Here is a 20,101-nt window from a genome sequence, read left to right as displayed (position 1 = left end):
ATATAGTCACACAGACGTTTGGTGAGATAGTTCTAGCTGTAGTAGAAACAAAAAATAGTAACAAGAGAGGAAAAAGACAAAAAAGAAGACGAAAAGAAGAAGAAGAAGGGAAAAATTAGTTTCGTCTTCTTCTTTTTCATCTTTTTCCACTCTTGCTACTATTTTTTGTTTCTACTACAGCTGGAACTATCTCACCAAACGTCTGTGTGACTATATATGCCACAATAAATCTAATATAGTTGAAACAAACATAAGGCGTATATATACGCCTTCCGCACTACAATTGATTTTGTTTTAAAAGAGGAAAGGGAGCGTACACATTTGAGAGACAATGTATGTATTTTTTGTGAGATGGATGAATTGGTTGTATAATGTATTTAAATAGTTGTATATAATATGTATTAAAGGAAGTTTGAATACGTACACAATTTAGTGTCCACGTCGCTCCATGTTGCATATTTGTGGAACATATATTGTACATGAAGGTTATACATGTTAATGTAAAAAAAATATATTTGGAATGCATTTATCAAGCATTTTCTATCTTTCAAAAATAGTTTGTGTGATTGTTTTCCATTATTAATCTGAAATTGAACGTGTTGAAAAAATGATTCAAATTGTTTATTCGAACACAAATGCTTTAGCACCAACTTCTACCCTCTTTTTGCATAATTTACAAGAATAATAATGTCTTTGATACTACTACTACTCCTGCTGCTGCTGCTGTTGCTGCTGCTGCTACTACTACTACTACTAATTATTATAACAACAACAACAATGTTGGTCCCGGATTTGAATCCCAGCTTGGGCATGGATGTTTGTGACTGTCCATTCATCAATTTCATCATATCACTCATCCCCATCTTCACAAATTAGCCGAAAGTGGCACAAGAAGTGAAGTAAAATAAAACAAGTCAATAATAATGTTATAATAACAATATTGTGAACACCATTATTATTATTATTAGTACATTTATCCTGGCACTTCCCCCCCCCCCTGCCCAGACAAAAATTTGTGATTGTACTTCTGATTGTAAATAGAAACTCAGCACCTTAAATTAAATATTTTAATTATATTACTAGTTTTTCTTGTATGTACGCATTGCTTGCATTATAGAATTATTTTCTTGTAGTTTACGGTTATTACAAGCATAAGAAAACAGTTTTTCTTTGTGACGTTTCAGGAGAACACACGCTCCTTTCATCAGACATTTATTTTAAATGTCTGATGAAAGGAGCGTGTGTTCTCCTGAAACGTCACAAAGAAAAACTGTTTTCTTATGCTTGTAATAACCGTAAACTACAAGAAAATAATTATATTACATATACCGTTTAATTGAATTAGAATTTTTGGATGTTGGAATCACATAGATCCTTTCATATTGCAGCAACACAGGCCTTCCATCTTTCCCTATCTTGAGCAAGTTCTATATACTCTTTTCCATCCCTACCGATTTCCCTAAGGTCCATCTCAACGTTGTCCCTCCATCTTCGTCTTGGCCTTCCTACAGGTCTCTTGCCATCAGGTTTCCCAACAAGAATCCTGTAAACTCATTGCTATATTAGAACTTTGTAATCATTCCTTCAGATGTTATGTTCTTATCAAGGCAAATTAGATTTGTGAAAATTTTGTCATTCTACAGGAATATGAAATTGACAAGACCTTAGGAATAAGAGGTCCTGAAGATGTTGCAAAAATGGGAATCGACCGGTACAACAATGAATGCCGTAAAATTGTTATGCGCTATGCAGAAGAATGGGAAAAAATTGTTGGAAGATTAGGAAGATGGATAGGTAAGTAAAAGTTATAAGTACTTGCATGAACAATTATTGAATGAAAAGTTTTTGAAAAAATATTATATTTATTGTTCAATGAAAAGATTGAAGATAGGGCATTCTTTTGCCCTTGACTATAATGAGTGTTACTATCGGCCATTTTAAAATAAAAACATTTATCAAGTGCATTAAAAAATTGACATATCCCTACTTACACTCCATAACTTCTAAAGTTTGCAACACTGTTGAGAGTGACAGCACTGTTGGTCATGTACCCACACACTGTTGTGGCATATTTTGCATGCCACCTCACAAGTCAGAAAAAAACCTATTTTAATGTAAGAAAATCTTTTCATAGAGTGTTTGTTTCACCTTTTTTTTTCTGGTTGCAAATATGCTCGATTTTCATTTTCAGATTTTCAGAACGATTACAAGACCCTATATCCATGGTTCATGGAAACTATCTGGTGGGTTTTTAAGGAGCTTTTCTACAAAGGCCTTGTTTACAAAGGAGTGAAAGTCATGCCGTTCTCCACTGCCTGTAACACACCACTATCCAACTTCGAGTCTGGCCAGAATTACAAAGAAGTTGTAGACCCAGCTGGTAAGTATCTCTGATTTGTTTAGGCTGTTAAAATTCATGTAAAGCATAATATGACCCGATCACTAGTATTAATTTCGTGCAGTGGTTTTAATTTGTATTGCATTTGCTGTGATTTACAAAACTCACAAGTTAATTCTTGACATCTGAAATTGTCGCCTCGGTAAGTAAACTCCAAGTGTCATGTTTAAGAGTTTGTTTAGCATCATTAGTGACGAAACATGTAGGAAAATGCTCTTCACACCTTCCAAAAACATGAAAAATGAACATTACAGTGTGTTATTTCACATTTTATGTTTCTGTCAAAAGCTAAATAAGCATAGCTCTAGCAATACATTATACCATATTAGTAGAGGCATGCATATTTCGTTTTTGACGAAAACACAAAATGTGAAATAACACATTGAAATGTTAATTTTTAATGTTTCTGAATGGTGTGAGGTGCATTTTCTTACCCTGTTTTGTCACGAAATAATGCGAAATTAACTGCAAACTGTTCTTTACCAAAAATATGTGCCTCTACATAGGTATTTACACTACAAACAATGGTATATGAATTGTACCTTTATATTCATAAAAATAGTAACAAAATGGAAAAAAGATTCCACTTAATTAAAGGCTGTGTATTGCCAACCTGGATTTGTAAAATACAGTGTAACTACAATTTTATGTTTCCTGGTTTTACATTTTCCTGCATTATATGTTCAATCTGGATGGTCCCAATATAACAATACTATAAAATTTTCCTGAATTTTACATTTTCCTGCATTTTAGGTTCTTTCAACTTGGTCCCCTGAAAAACATAAAACCAAGGTTTCGCTGTAGTTACAATTTTACTTGCACACCAATATAGAGCCAAGTAATTTTTCCCAGTTGCAGAACCTTAGGAGTTCTTATTGTAAGAAGTTTCACCTGGTAACTCACTCAAACCATCTGTGCATTACATTAGTTTCTTAGCAAATGTACTTTTAAAATTTCAATATTTTTGTTTATATATCATGTTAATTTACAGTCCTATTCTTTCAGTATTTGTGAACTTTCCATTAGAAGATGAACCTGATGTATCGATGGTAGCTTGGACCACTACTCCTTGGACTTTACCAAGCAACATGTCTCTCTGTGTGAATGCCTCTCTCGAATATGTGAAAGTGAGAGGTAATGTACTGTTTTTTTATGATTGTCAATGTGTGTTGCCATTCTGTTCTTGATAGAGGCCTGCATTAAAACAAAGTTTTACAATGTGACACATATATTGCATTAGTTACAATTACTGTAAGTTGTGTGAATTCACTGTATCCTCAGAAAGGCTAATAGAAGCTGAGCCTGGAGTTAGGGATGGACCAGTATGAAATATTGGCTGATACTGATAATATATGAATACAGAGTTTACCAATACTACGTAATAACCAATATTCTGCTGATCCAACATACAATTCCAATTTGCCCCTTAGGAGCCTGAATGGTTCAGTGACCTTAATAAAGATATGTTATAAGTTGACTGCAGTGTGAAAGACATTTAGACATTTACTTTAAAAAAAATAAAAAATGTAGGTTACATGTACAGTCAACTCTCGATTCTACGACCCCGGGTATAAAGACCCCCTTGAAGTAACGACCCTTTTCCCAGGAACCATGAAAAATTTAGAAAAAAGTTGAAAAATTTGGAAAAAAAGTTGAAAAATTGAAGGAAATCAGCCGAAAAATGCTTTGTTTTTTCCCACTCATTCCCTTCACGAGCGCTCTACCGCTCACAATTGGGTCTGAACTAAAATAGACACCACCACACCATGCTTGAGTGATATCCAATAGCACTTGACCTCTGCCCCCCCCCCCTCCCCCAAGCGCACCAATGTTACCCCGCACCCGACGGCCGCTACCTAATGCGCCAGGCTTGTTTTGCCACGCTTTCTCTTGGATACACGAGAAGAGAAGATCGAATGTGCTTGGATGTTATTTTAAATCGACCTTGACTTGTTTCCTTGTCCTAAGAGCTGCTGAAAACTCGCAGGTGAGGAGAGGGGAGGGGGGAGCAGCCCGAAATGACTGCTGGACTTGCAGTCTTTGCCAATGTGTATGGCGGGTCAAGCTCTTTCATCGATAAATACGCCACCTTGAGAGATAAGATTGCAGGAATGTTCCAAAATACAGATGCGTGGGGCCTGGAAGTCTGACCCATCTGTCCAGCTCTGACCTAGATTTCAGTAGGTTCCCGTGAGTGAGCAACTCTCGGCCTTGTAGCTGACAACTTCCAGTAACCGCTTTCATTCAAAACGTGTTCTTTGTTCCTTGCAACACTTCATAAAAAAGCAAAACTGTTAGAGATAATCAAAGCCACATAGGCGAACTAAAGATCGTCAACCCGCTTAATGCGTTGTCATCAAGGTTTCCACAAAAGTTTACTTCGATCTTACGTGCATCATAACTCTCGTTTCCCACTTCATACGTTTTCCTAATTGTGTCGTAATATCTGCCAAAAAAGTGTTCCGTTGGTTGACTGACTTCTCCCTTTTTTCCTGTCAGCAAAGTGGGGGAGGGGCGATTTTCTTGCTCGTGTGAGCACACGGGCTGATTACAGGCGAGGGTGGAAGTGGACCCACCCCTCTTCCTTTGACGTCAAAAATGGGGCAACCAGTTCTGGATATATTCTTGAAAACGAACAAAAACAGAAGAAAAAAATTGACCCTCCCCCTTTTCCCAGCTTATTCTCAGCCACTGGTGTGCACGGCAATGTTCATAATTGCAGAATTCAGGTCTTTTTTTATGCTGTTGTCTGCATAGGAAATTTTACCTGTATTATTGTGTATTGCATGGTAAAACGTAAAGCAAGGAACATTTCTTTCTTCTTTACACTGCTGTTAAAAGTTCCGTCTTCGACAGTTGCGTTATCTTTAAAATGCCGGGATTTTTCTCTTCCGCCAACTGTTGCTCGAACTTCCAGCCTGTCTCCTTGTTTTTACGATGCTGCTGGTGCGATTGTTTTGTCTAGCGTCTGCAAAGCTCTTGCTTGCCGATAACAGCAATGACTCATCCAGCGCGAAGGAAAAAGTTATTGTTTTGAATCTCGCAAAGCTGTTTTCATTTGACGATAACAAAATTTGATCTCCAGAGAGGAAAACAAGAGTTAAAATAACTTCATGTTCTGCGCCTTCTGATAAGCAAAACTGTAAATTTAATTCGCATCCGCTTTTCTTCAGAACCATTCATGTGAAGAAAAAAAAAGTGCTCAATGTAGGAATGGTCGCTGAGATCAATTAAAAAGACATTATTCAAGGGGAAAACGTTTGGAGGAGTGGGTGTTTGACATCGAGAATACTCCTAAATCCAACATTAAATCGTCGATTAACGTGAGAGTAAATAACGATCTACCATTTTGATATGTAAAAGTGCGCAGTTTCATAAAGCTTGTTTTCAGTTCATTTTATGCTGATGGGCTAATCGGGACTAAATATATAGTTTAAAGTGAATTTCAATTCCAAACCTAAATGACTTTCGACTGGGACGCTGTTTAATGACGTGTCCTAGAATACGCATTGGGTGAAGACAGATCGCAAGTTGCGTGTTTCCTTTTTCGCACTGGATTACATTGCAAGTCAAGGAAGGAGTTTGGACTGCACCCTTGAATGGGGAAGGGGGGAGGGTGAATGAAGTTGGTAGAAGCAAAGAAAACGTGTTTTTTTTTTGCGATGTATTTTACATAGCAGAACCAGAACAAAAATTACAGCCCCGCCTTGTTTTGTCTGGTGCCTAGAAAGGTTGTGTTGTTTCTCCCGAGAGATCTAATCTTACCAGTTAATCCTAACAGACAATGCTCCAGTAGACCCGTATAAAATCCAACATTCATTCTGCCCGATTATCTCCCGACTTTTGCTGGCGCCAGTGTAACTGGTGTCAAGATTCTTCGAGTTTCTCTTGCAATAAGCGAGAGATTGTTTTCCTTTCCATAGGTCTCGGTGCAAACGGGTTTCTCGTAAACTATAATTGTAAGAATTTCCTGGAAAAGCAACGACTGTGCACAATTGAAAGAAAGTAACATTTTTTTTTGTGAAAACGTTTTCATGTTCTATTTTCCTTCTCACAACACGCATCCTGTGCATAACAGGTTGTATAACTACCAGGATAAATGGTGTTACCATCTCCTATGCATCTTTGTGTCCGTTTGAGCTCCTTTTAAGCAGAAAATTGGGGCAAATTCCAATAACGACCCCTTCGAAATAACGACTCTTTTCCCGGGAACTGTGAAAGGTCGTTGAATCGAGAGTTGACTGTATACATAAAAATATTACAAAATAGCAGAATATTGCATTAAATTATAAGATATTTATAGATATGTATCAGCTTAATAAAATTACTGGTAATTTAATTGATTTACTGATATGCCTGTATTGACTGATTCCGATAGAGAACTGATTAATTCTGTTTTAATTAGTACTGTACTGAAATTCTGTTTTAATTATATACTTTGTAATGCATTGTGACATAAGGATGAATGAATTTTTGCTCTATCCATTCGAAAGGTGAAGTCTGACAGAACAGGTGTCCTTTTCGGAAGGCACCCAAATGTAACCCTCTCTTCCAGGTAGTACCCTCTGCACTCCTCAGACTATTGAGGCTCTGTCATTTGGATCCACAGCCAGTATAATCTTCTGTGGGTCCTGTGCTGAGTCCTGTCCACATGTGGTTGTAATTGTCCATTCATCAGTTTCATCTGATCACCATTCATTCTCATCTTCGCCATTAACCGAAAGTGGTAGAAAAGCAAAGCAAGTAAATCAGTCATTCTAAGCTAGTAGGTTAGATGAGATGGGTTCATAACAGTGGTTGGTTGAACCGTACTTTTGTTTACTTCTGTTTACACATGTAAATGTTTTTAAAAGTTGATTACATAATGGAGTAATAGTCACTCTATCATATGCTTGGTATTTTATGCAATATATTTGATATTCTGTTTCAGATAATAACAGTGGAAAGGTTTATATCATGATGGGTGCTAGGTTGGATGCCTTGTTCAAGAAGGAAGAAGAGTACACTGTCTTGGGGAAAATGAAAGGCAGTGTACTTAAAGGAAGGAGGTACAAGCCAATCTTCCCTTACTTCCAGAAGGTAACCATTCTCTAGTGATTTTCCATGTTTCCTTTGAATAAATTTATTTTATGACATTTTTTTTTTTTAATATGAGCAGCTCATGAGTAAAACTTGATAACTCATACTCTGTTCAAAATTGACTTCACTTTGGATGCAGCTGTTGCACAGTTTACAGTTGCTGTACAATAGTGAACAAAGTTCCTTCAGTAGCCGCCGATAGCCAGAAACGCATGGGAACATCTGGGTAACCCATAAGTCACAATGTAATGGATAAACTTTCACTGCATTTTTCATTGGTTTCATACTTTTGTGGGTCATCAAGTTTATTTCCGATTTGCTCATATATTTTATGACTCTTTTGGTTTATTCACAATAACAGATAACCATTTTTTAAATTTTCACAAATATAATGTGTGCACTGAAGTTCTTCCCAGTTGTCCATTTGTAACATGGGTGTTGCACTATTGTTCAAAGACATGCACATTCTTTACATAATTCGTATTATTTAATAAAAATACGAGGCCATGCTGAAAAGTAATTCTTCCTATTTTTCTCTTAGAAAACTGTTGAATTTATTTAAATAGAAATCTAGAACATTATTATCCATATCTCTACAATTACTTTTCCATATTTTCGCCCTGGTGATCAACACACATCAGCCAACAAGAGACCAGTTTCTTAATGCCGTCACTGTAGAATTGTTGATGTTGACGACAAAGCCACAGCCTCACTGTTTGCATTGCATCGTCAGAATCAAAGTGAATTCCTCTCAAGTGTTCCTTAAGCTTTGGAAACAGATGAAACTGTAACGAGTTCATAGATACAATTCTGATGACCTTCATCAGTTGCAGTATGCAGCGTTCCACCATGTTCTTTCTCACACAAGTTGAGATTTCCTCGGCTGAGGTTTTTGTTACGAGCAGGAGTAGACCAACATCGTAAAGTACTGACGCCTACACATTCATCCCCATAAAAAGCCTTCATTCTTCGATGAATGTCAATTGGGAGCACATTTTCTGCGGTTTGAAACACAATCACTGCATGCTCTGCACCGACACACCTACATAGTATGGTTACATGCTGTCAATTTTACATAGTATGGTTACATGCTGTCAATTTCCTTGCTATAGTTCAGCACCCCCTTGGGACAGAAGTTTGAAACTTGCAATGGAAGTCTGGTGAGTACAATGCATGATTGCTCAAAATCCAAAATACATGTACACCATAACAAAAAAAAATGGGAGGCATTACTTTTCAGCATGCCCTCGTAGTAATAAAGTTGTCTTAGCATGTCACCAGTTAAAATCACACTAAGAACTAAGGCTGAGCTTATATCGCTGCAAACTTACACCAGTACCAATGCTCTTAACAATTTCCACCAATTGTAATAATTCAAATTAGTTAATAATAATAATCATAAATTTTAATATATAGAGTTTCCATTGGAACTATACCGTAAGAAACTTCCAGTTTTTCTTTAAAGTATTCATAATTTTACATCACATAATTATTTATTCACAAAATCCATTCCTTTTTTGCAGTGTTACATATATGCAGTGTTAAGAAACACACAGGAGATGTGTGGAAATTTTAGTAAATATGCAGGCTTGAATATAACTCAAATTCTGTTTTTAAACCATAGTAACTAGAGACATGAGTTCCTGGTCCAGCCTTGTTTCTCCTGAAAGTAGTGTTTCAAGTATGTGTATCCTTATTAATTAAGTGATAGAGCAGTGACTTTGTTTTTATCCTTAGTTGCGTGAGAAAGGAGCTTTCCAGATTCTAAATGATGGCTATGTGACGGAGGAGTCCGGTACTGGGGTTGTCCACCAGGCACCGTATTTTGGTGAAGACGATTACAGAGTTTGCCTTGCAGCTGGCTTAATCACTCGAGACCAGGAGATAATCTGCCCTGTGGACTCAAGTGGAAAATTCACAGAACCTGTCGCAGACTTTCTGGGCCAGTATGTCAAGGTAAGTTCTATCAGAACTCATAACTACTACAAACTAAAGGTTAAAAGATTAAAAATCAGTAACTTACGTGTGTGAGCATGAGATTTATCGAACTACGTTTCGAAGGTTATACTACCTCCTTCTTCAGGTTGAAACGATGTTTTCAGACATGGTGCCTCGTCGAGAAAGTGATGGTTGAGGATTTAGGTTAAAATGGTATAGGAAAGACACTTTCTAAAAAAAGAATGTAAAATACACATACTAAAACCGCGCAATACTCTATAAAAACAAAAGAACGTTCAAAGCTGATGACAGCGAACTGACGGTCGGTGCTTGGGGTAGGCAAATGCACGGTGTCAGCTCATACCTGGAGAAGGAAAACTCCTCCCCCCCAGTCTTTCCTCAACTGGGGCTCGTGAGTCACCAATCCAAGGTGAATTCAACTTCCACCTCGGCGGCTTTCCTAACCTCAGGGGTAACATGGAAGCCCATCTCGTCTCTACTCCCGGCGGCTTTATCCCATTTTTTAAAGAAGTTTATCCAGCCGTCTTCCAAATTCCCATCATCCCTATTGAGTTTATTCCTATTATCCGCGCATATATAGGTTGCCTCATACACATTCCTCTCCAATTTATTGTTAATCTTCGTAATGACTTCTCTTTTGGCGATCTGATGCTGGTTAACTAATACGTGTTCAGATAATCCTGTCTTGGGTATACCATCCTTTATATCTTTATCATGCTCGCCCCACCTAATTTGCATACTCCTCCCGGTCTGTCCCACGTATTCCTTTCCGCATTCACATACTCTATCCTGTACACTCCCTTTTGCTCTTCAGGGTTATCGTGCCTATCTCCCCTCCCTTTCTTATAAGACGTGAAGTGTTTTTCAATGCTCCGAGGTGCTCTCACCCCACATTTTATCCCGTATCCCCTTACGGATTTTTCAGTTTTCTCGGAAACGCCCTTAAAATATGGAATCCCGACAAAATACGTGTTCTTTTCACCATTTCCTACCTCCGTTTTATCTTCATCTTTATCATTTTGTGATATTTCTTGTCTAACAATCTTTTTTGCTTTCATAGCTACTTTTTCCATGTCGCAGGTAGTATACCCATTCTTTATACCCACCTTCCTTATGCATTCTTCCTCTTTTTCCCTCTCTTTTTCGTCATTGCACAGTCTCTTGGCACGAATGAAAAAGTTAAGAAAAACATTTAACTTAGTTCTATTCGAATGTTGGGATTTCTTATGGAGGTACAGCTTGCCAGCCAACGGTTAATGAAAGAACCCGATTACAATCTGTTGTCCAGTTTTAGTAAGGCACAAGTCTAGAAAGTGAATCTTTCCGTTGGCCAGATCTTCTCTGGTAAAACCAATTCTGGGATCTTGCTTGCCCAATTGGTTGAAAATGCTATCAAGTTTGATTTCATTCCCTATGATGAGGATGTCATCTACGTATCTCCCATAATATTTTACCCCTCCCCCCACATGCTCCATGGTGGCTTTTTCGACATAGTGCATGAAGATGTTGGCCACGAGGCTGGAAATGGGGTTACCCATGGCCAACCCTTCTTTTTGTTGGAAGATTTTATGGTTAACATAGAAGTAATTGTACCCCGTAATGAGAAAAAACCACTGGACATATTCCCAGGCGACCAAGATTTCAACATTTTCTATTAGCCAACTATACAAGCAATCCCCGGCTTTGTCCCGGGGGACACTGGGATACAGATTAATAACATCGAAACTACAGATTGCGTCTCGTTCTTCTATGGTAAGTTTCTCAATGGTTTCTTTGACCATAAGGGAGTTTTTGATACTAAACTGAGTGTCCATATTAATTTTCCCCATCCTCTTAATCATTTCTTTAGCTAGACCATATCCTGGATGTGCATACATGGGGATGATGGTCTGAGGGGTATCCCTTCCTTATGGATCTTTGGTATCCCAACGTAGTTCGATAAATCTCATGCTCACCGACGTAAGTTACTGATTTTTAATCTTTTAACCTTTAGTTTGTATTTAATTGTGAGCAATCAGCACATTATCAGTATATCATTACTACTGTAATTAATTTGTATTTGTATTTTTGTAATTAGGCATTGTGAAAATTAGACAAAATTAATGACTAGATCCTTAACCAAGAACACCCATTCTCAGTCCAGCACTTGAACATGGTAACTTTGGTGCTGAGATTGAAAGTCGACCACTTCGACCACTCAGCACACTGAAACATCAAGCTGGTGATACTGTAATTAAGAAATGGCAAATTGGATTAAATTTTATTCCTTAGTGAGGTTTGAGACTGAAGTGACAGGCAACAAGTGACAGGGAGGTTTCATGCCAAAATAACAAGCAACAAGACCACTGGGGATCGAACCTGGGTCTCTCGCATGGTAGTCAGATACCCTAACTACTGAGTTACTGCAGCTTCCAATTTACCAATCCCGATAACCAATATTCTACTGATCCAATGTAAAATTCCAACTGGTCCTTAAAGAACCTGAATGGTTCATTGACTTCCTGAATGTGTGTTACCAGATTTCTGCAGTGTAAAAGAAACTGCATATTTAGACATTTACTTTTTCTTGTATGTACGCATTGCTTGCATTATAGAATTATTTTCTTGTAGTTTACGGTTATTACAAGCATAAGAAAACAGTTTTTCTTTGTGACGTTTCAGGAGAACACACGCTCCTTTCATCAGACATTTATTTTCATTTTGACTAAAGATACAGTTATAACAATGGTTAGTAATTTTTAAACAAAAAGAATCCGCTATATAATGGACGTTGTCAATGTTACATTGTTGTAATATAGCAACTTAACTGTGGAAGAAGAAAAAAAAAAAAAAAAAAAAAAAAAAAAGCAGTCTGTTGTATTTTTATTTGAGATTTTTTAAATTATGAATCCCAAATATCATCAGGTAATTCAAATTCATCATTGTTTTCACACAGTCTCTTGATGTTTTCTGTTACATTAAATTTCAAAGATGGTGGCTTACTCCATTTGTGAAAAAGAAAACTCCATACTGGATCTACATTACCATTTTCATTATTTAATTTATTCCAGTGTTCTTCTGCAATGAACGAAGCTTCCCAGACATTCAACTCTGTGTTTCCCGTTAATCTTTTTAAAACCCTTCTCTTTTTAATCAAATGTTTCTCTTCGATGATATGAGTTGACAAACCTGTTCTTGGGTTTAGATTTATAATGTCCAAATCGTGTTCGTGCCATCTTATTGCCATTTTCCTTGCTGTTTGTCCCACATAATCCTTTGAACATGAACAACTTATATTATATATTCCTGTGGTTTCCGCATCTGGTAGAGAGTTTCTCATTTTGAATTCATTAAATGTACATTCCAAACTTCTTGGTGATTTAAAAACAATTTTGAAATCAAAACTTCTGAAAATTTTTGCAATTTTATGTGAGAATCCCTTGTGGAATGGAATGCACACAAATTTCTTTTCAACAGATTTTTCATCTTTGTCTGTATCTCTCTTTTCCTTTAGTTTTCTTGCTACTTGTTTTTTGATTTGGTTTATTCTGTTAGTGTGAAAGCCATTTTCTTTTGCTATACTAAAAAGCCTTTCTTCTTCATTTTTGATATCCTCATTATTAGAACATAATCTTTGTGCTCTCAGGAAAAAATTTAAAAATATGTTATCCATTGTTATACGCGAATGTTCTGAATTGGCATGGATGTATTTTTCACCCGCTAATTTTTTTCTATGGATTGATGTTTGAATTGTTGAGTCAGTTGTCTTAATTTGCAGATCAAGGAAAGAAATTACATTGTTATTCATGGGTTCACAAGTGAATTTTATGCGACGATGTGATTCATTTAACAATTTAAATACGTCCATGATGGTGTTATCATTTTTAGCAATAATTAGCACATCATCTACATATCTGATGTAGAGTTTGATATCCACACCTATTGCATTAACAATTGGAGATTCTATGTAATGAAGGAAAATGCTGGAGATGATTCCGGATACTGGGTTTCCCATTGATAGACCATTACTTTGTTGATAGATTTTGCCATCAAATATAAAGTAATTGTAATTTGCACATACAGTAAACCATCGAACCATTTCCCATGATTCTACTGGGTTAACCTTCATCTCAATAAGCCATCTGTGTAATGCATCTGTGGCACCTTCTATTGGGACACTTGGATATAAATTTTCAACATCAAAACTTGCAATACGATACTCATTATTCCAAACAATATTTTTTAGTTTCTGTTTCACTTCATATGCATTTTTAACACTGAATGGTGTTTGTTGTTTAATTATAGCAAGTCTTTCAACTAAATATTTGGATAGTTTGTATGCAGGATGTGTGAAAGTTGCAATGATGGGTCGTATTGGAGTTCCTGGTTTGTGAGTTTTTGGTAGTCCAAAGGCAATTGGCAGGGTTGAATTTTTGACAATGAGTTTTTTCTTCATTTCCCTTGGTATCGTGATACTGCTTTCAATTACTTTCTTTACCTCATTTATTATTTTATTTATAGGGTTTCGAGAGGTTTCTGTGAAATTGTTTACTTTGAAACATTCTTCCATTTTTTCTTTATAGTCCTTAATTCGGATAAGGACAGGTTTATTTTCCTTGTCTGATTTTATTAAGAAAATGTTGTTTTCTTTCAACCAGATCTTGAAGCCATGAACTTTTTTCCCCAACCTTATATGCTCTTTCTCCCGTTCTGTGTATTTTGGACCTCTGTTATTTCTTCTGTTGTATTCAAAACTTAACCGTTCATCAAGAGCATCATGTGTGAGACTTCGTAATTTTCTCTTTTCCTCCTCATCATCTAAGAAATTCAGTGCTTTTTCTATTGAAATCACAAAATCTTCTTTGTGTATATAAGCATTACCAACTGCAAATTTCATTCCGAATTGAAAGATTTGTATATACTCATCAGGTACCTCAATATCCGTAAGATTTATAAATAATCTGTTGTCAATGTTCTTAGTTTCTATTTTACCAGTGACATTAACTGCTTCTCTTCTTTCATTGTTGTTGTGTGTAACTTGTTCTTCTTGAATTAGCTGGTAGAATTTCCTATCAAGTCTCCTTTCTGAAAGCTTGCTGTAGTGTTCTACAACTTGTTGTGTAGCTCTGTTTACTTTATCCCATATGAGTGGATGCAAAGAATTTGACAAGGTGATGTGGAGATCATATGTCTTTCGAGAAAGGCTGTCCAATTCTGAGTACGAGTCCCTCATTAGTCGTCCTATCATTAACATTTGTAGCTTGCCTTTAAATTCACTGGTGTAGGTATTACGAGTTCTAACTTTCCACTTCAAAAAATTTGGCACTATATTGTTTAACTTGCATCTTCTCAAAAATCTGATTCTCTGAAGTGTTGTTTGAATCTTGATTTGATATTTCTGGAAGGTACGTACCTCTCTCCCCGTAATAGATGAATAATTTTTTTTTTTTTTTCACAGTTAAGTTGCTATATTACAACAATGTAACATTGACAACGTCCATTATATAACGGATTCTTTTTGTTTAAAAATTACTAACCATTGTTATAACTGTATCTTTAGTCAAAATGAAAATAAATGTCTGATGAAAGGAGCGTGTGTTCTCCTGAAACGTCACAAAGAAAAACCGTTTTCTTATGCTTGTAATAACCGTAAACTACAAGAAAATAATTAGACATTTACGTTAGAAAAAAGTAGGGAATGGAAATTATTTGTTTATATCCATAAAAATTATAAACAAAATGGCAGAATATTGCACTAAATTCTAAGATACTATTTATAGTTATAATGGACCAGTAAAACTATATCAGTAATTTTAATGATACACCGATATGCATGTATTGGCCGATACCAATAAGAGTACCAGTTGATCTCTCCCATCCCAAAAATATATTTGTATACATATATTTCAGTTTCATAGCTGATGCTAACAGTAGTAAATTGACAGTGTATTGGCAAATTTACCAATAAGCCGACATTCAACATATAATTGTTGACAATCTCCATTCTAAGGTAATACATTAATTTAAATAAATGCTGTTATTAGATATGCATAAAGAAATTTCTTATGTGTTTTATGTATCAGTTACTGTAACCACTGAAGTCTTTGCTCTGAGATATGTACATTTCATTTCAGGATGCTGATAAGCACATAATCAAAAAGCTAAAAGAAACTGGACGTCTGGTACATGTTAGCACAGTAAAGCATAGTTATCCATTCTGTTGGAGATCAGAAACACCCCTGATCTACAAAGCTGTTCCCTCGTGGTTCATTCGAGTGGAGCATATGACGGAGCAGCTCCTGAGATCAAACCAGAAAACTTACTGGTAATTATCTTCCATATATTTCATAAGTTGTAGATAAAATTACTGGAGGAATGGCTCATTTAATAATAGACTAAGGTACTTACAAAGTCTGACAATAAGGCAATGGAACTAATGTTTAAGTCTTACAATGAAGTAATGAGACTAATGTTCCTCCTCGTATTAAAGCTGCTACTACAGTTTCCATTTAGCATGGCCTTGTAGTTGTTCATTAGTGCTATTTGTCATGAAAGTGGAATTCTGGAATATCTAATTTTTTGAGAACAGGAAGGGACTTGACTTCGACAGTGTACGATAAGCTTCAGCTGAGTTGCTACAATGAAAAAAGAATCTTCAGGACCAAAAAGTTCAGATGTTAGTCTGTAGTGAAATGCATGCTTTTGTTTTCTGATTTGAAAGGGATTTTCAAGTAGATTTGAAACCAGGCACCAAATCATTAACACTACAGTGAAATTCTTAAAATACTTTGGAAGTGGCCCCTCATGTTCATTGTCAAAATCTGGATTATTGGGCTTTTTACTGGCCATGAAATCATGGGAAATTTTAAGATTTATTTACTTGCTGGGATGAAAGATCTGAAAACAGATTTTACTTTTACCTCCAACTGTCTTCTTTATTTGAGATTCAGTGGAACACTGATTTCATGTTCCCAGATTTTACATTTTCTAGTATACATTTAATTTTTCTGGTCCCAATACAATAAAATACTGGATTATTTCCGCCATTACACATTTTTCTGCATCTGGGGAGGGTATACAGTGGAACCTCGATTTTAAGTTTTTCAGCGGACCAAGCTCATAGAACTTAAAATTCGGGAAAATGCAAAATCTAGGAAAATTTTTATAGCATTTTGCTATGTTGGGACCATCAAAATTGAATATATAATGAGTGAGAATGTAAAACTGGTGAACACAAAATCAGGGTTCCACTGTATAATCGAGATTTCACTGTATCTTGTTTAAAAATGTATTTACATTTTATTTTTGTTAATTTATTTCAGCATTGCTGATTAAACTTCATACCTCTGAATAGAATGCAAAGTTGAGGACTTAATACTGATTTATTAGTGAATTAAATTTTTATGGAGTTTCTAAAAATGTATTTAGAAGTTCCCAGAATAGTCAAGCAATTTGATTTGAAAAAATGAGTGGTAGCACTTTAAGAAAGCCCATTACACAAATTATTTAACATAGTTTTCACATTTTCATTTGTTTGCTTTAACTCTAAGAAAACACCTTGTGCAGGAAAATACATACCCTTAGTAAACCGGAGAGATAACTTTTTTGTAAAATAACTGACAACTATTAATGTTTCTTCCTGATAACTATGTTCTTGATTGACTTCTCTCTTTAAGAAAGTTAGAAACTAAATTTGATGGATGTAAAAATAGATTAACATTTGGAAACCTAATTTCTTGTCACCACAAAATACAATTGGAACCTCGATTTTACGTTTTTGTCAGGGGACCAAGCTGAAAAAACTTAAAATGCAGGAAAGTGTAAAATCGGGGAACATTTTATAGCAATTTGCTCTATTGGGACCATGAATATTGAATGTACAGGGTCTGGCAGAGGAGTTAGACGGTTTTGAAATGTGAATAACACACCTAATTTTCAAAGGTACAGAAATGTATTACTACAGAAATACAGGTTATTGTATGCCATTTTAAGTTATTGTATGCCAATTGCCATGGCAATTCTTTACGACTTAAAAATGATGTCCTTCAAATGACTTCCATTTACGTGTACACACATTCGAAGCCTCTCCAAGAAATTGCAGACGGCAAGTTGCAATATTTCAGCATCAATGTTTGCAATTTCATCTCTAATTGCAAGCTTCAGGTCGTCTAATGTGTGAGGTTTATTCACATACACTTTGGATTTTAGGAATCCCACAGAAAAAAAACACAGATTGTAAGGTCTGGTGACCGAGGAGGCCAGGGTATGTCACCAAACTGGGAAATGGCATGTCCTGGAAAAAGTTGACGAACAACAGCCATAGAGGATCTAGATGTGTCAGCCGTTGCTCCATCTTGTTGGAACCATATGTCTTGCTGATTTATCCTACGCCGAAGCCGGCGAAGTCCTGGTAAAAAGTTCTGAAGTTCTGCACCCACCTGAGGATAGTGTTGCGGCTTGCTACACGCCCATGGCGTGCCACACGAAAATGACATCGAAAAAGATGCTGCGTTTTCAATACAGATTCTCCAGTCTTGAAGAATCCCTCCACAACAAATGCTCGATGTTTCACATTCCAGGGCTTCATGCTTACTGGGCTGACAAACAGTTAATTAGACCACACCAACTTCTCACCGGATCGCCGATTGTTGATTTTAATTTATTTCAATTGTTCAAACGGACAAAGTGCTTACTCAATATCTTACGTAGGTCATTTAAAAGGAAAGGAAAATGGCCTTCGAATGTGTATAGAAGTAAATTGAAGGCATCATTTTTTTTTACACAAACTGTTATGGTAAATAAAAATGGCATACAATAACCTGTATTTCTGTAGTAATACATTTCTGTACCTTTGAAAATTAAGTTTGTTATTCACACTTCAAAACCGTCTAACTCGTATGCCAGATCCTGTATAATGCAGGAAAATGTAAAACCGAGGACCGTAAAATCGGGGTTCCAGTGTACATGTAATCTCGTGTTTTCAGGGTGCCAGATTTTGTGAAAGAAAAGCGTTTCGGCAATTGGCTAAAGGAGGCAAGAGATTGGGCTGTGAGCCGCAACAGGTACTGGGGAACACCCATTCCCATATGGATGTCACCTGATGGAGAAGAAGTAGTGTGCGTGGGCAGCATCAAGGAACTGAGTGAGTTAACTGGCCAGGAAATTACTGATCTGCATCGTGAAAGGTACTTGCTCTTCTGTTGTTGCATTAATACTTAGGTTGAGCTGATACCAATGCTGATGTATCATTATTGGCTGATAAAACTGGTGTCAGTTTCAGGAAGTATCGATTAGAATGTAATTACTGATACCAGCTGATAATTTTGTGTAGTCTGGACTAGGGATGGCCAGATCGGGATCCCGGAGGATCCGAAATCTGGATCCGGTTGGCTCCGGATCCTAAATTTTTTTGGATCCGGATCCATGGATACGGATCTGGATCAAAACTGATCTGGATTTTTCAGATCCGGATCTGTTTGGCCATCCCACATGAGCTCTTCTTTGGAAAGTAAGTATGTGTTTATAACATATTGTTACCTGCTAATATGTGTGCACGCGTGCGCGATTTATAATTAATACACTTACAAGGTAACTTATCTTACAAGGGAGGTTATCTAGATAACCTCCCTTGTTAGTCTTACACTTTGTAATTATATAACACTGCATATATTATAATGTTTTATTTTAATTTTTAAAACTGTAACTGTAGAACAATTGTATAATTGTATAACATTTCTATCTTGTTAAATGTGTTAAAGGTTTCATCCTGGAATGGAATGTCTGACATTTATGTGTGTTTCCATTTCAAATACATTCGAATGAATACATATTCATTTCAATGGCATTTACAAAATCACCTCTGACATTTTACAGGGGTTGGACAAAAATATGGAAACACCTGGTATAAAACAGGTAGCCATTTCAAACACTATTTGCGTCTGAATGGTAGGTGGCGCTGTGGTCACTGGCACTTCCTGCGAGGTATACACCCTGGCCAACCTGACAGATGGGCCAGTTACAGTTCATTGACCGGTCCGTGCAGGTTATTGTGAATCATGTCTGAGCTGACAGAGTTTCAAAGAGGGCAAATTGTGGGTGCGTGTATGGTGGGAGGTTCCGTGACGAAAGTAGAGGAAATGTTTGGTGTATCAATAGGCACAGTCTCGAAGATCATGACTGCCTACGAGACTTCCAGAAAAACCGCATCAGCGAAGCACCAGCGTGGACGCAAGTGTGTGTTGCGTGACAGAGACAGATGCAAATTGGGTAGGACTGGGACCAAGCAGAAGATCACCACGGCTCCAAAAGTCACTGCTGAGCTGAATACATTGCTTACAAACCCTGTTAGTGTCAAAACAGTCAGAAGAGAACTCCACAAGCAGGGTATCCATGGCAGATCTGCAATTCCCAAACCACTCGTCACTGTTGACCATGCTGCTAGACGGAGACAGTGGTGCAACGCCCATAAAAACTGGACAATGGAGCAGTGGAAGACTGTAATCTGGTCGGATGAGTCATCCTTTACATTGTTTCCAACTGCTGGCCGAGTGTACGTGTGGAGAACGCCAGCACAAGCGTACGATACAGACTGTCTGTTACCGAGAGTGAAGCATGGCGGTGGTTCAGTGATGATTCGGGCAGCCATCTCCTGGTAATCTGCCGGACCCATCACCACCCTGCATGGAC

The 20,101-nt window shown here is 36.9% G+C and overlaps 1 protein-coding gene across 3 annotated transcripts in view; it reads left to right on the top strand.

Annotated features, from left to right (window-relative positions):
- The window catches only part of IleRS (Isoleucyl-tRNA synthetase), a 77,490-nt gene that overhangs the window by 19,450 nt on the left and 37,939 nt on the right, over nucleotides 1-20,101 (top strand). For all 3 annotated transcript variants that reach the window (XM_083130959.1, XM_083130957.1, XM_083130958.1), the window contains exons 4-10: nucleotides 1,644-1,794; nucleotides 2,192-2,380; nucleotides 3,404-3,532; nucleotides 7,329-7,477; nucleotides 9,215-9,433; nucleotides 15,550-15,740; nucleotides 18,400-18,600. In XM_083130959.1, coding sequence (XP_082987085.1) covers nucleotides 1,644-1,794; nucleotides 2,192-2,380; nucleotides 3,404-3,532; nucleotides 7,329-7,477; nucleotides 9,215-9,433; nucleotides 15,550-15,740; nucleotides 18,400-18,600 — 1,229 coding nt within the window. The remainder of the gene's footprint in view (nucleotides 1-1,643; nucleotides 1,795-2,191; nucleotides 2,381-3,403; nucleotides 3,533-7,328; nucleotides 7,478-9,214; nucleotides 9,434-15,549; nucleotides 15,741-18,399; nucleotides 18,601-20,101) is intronic.

The sequence above is a fragment of the Lepisma saccharinum genome, chromosome 11 (genome assembly GCF_977018435.1).
Source record: "Lepisma saccharinum chromosome 11, izLepSacc3.1, whole genome shotgun sequence".
NCBI classification, from domain to species: Eukaryota; Metazoa; Arthropoda; class Insecta; order Zygentoma; family Lepismatidae; genus Lepisma; species Lepisma saccharinum.
The sequence above is the reverse complement of the archived record's forward strand: the minus strand, read 5'-3'. Positions and strand labels throughout refer to the sequence as shown.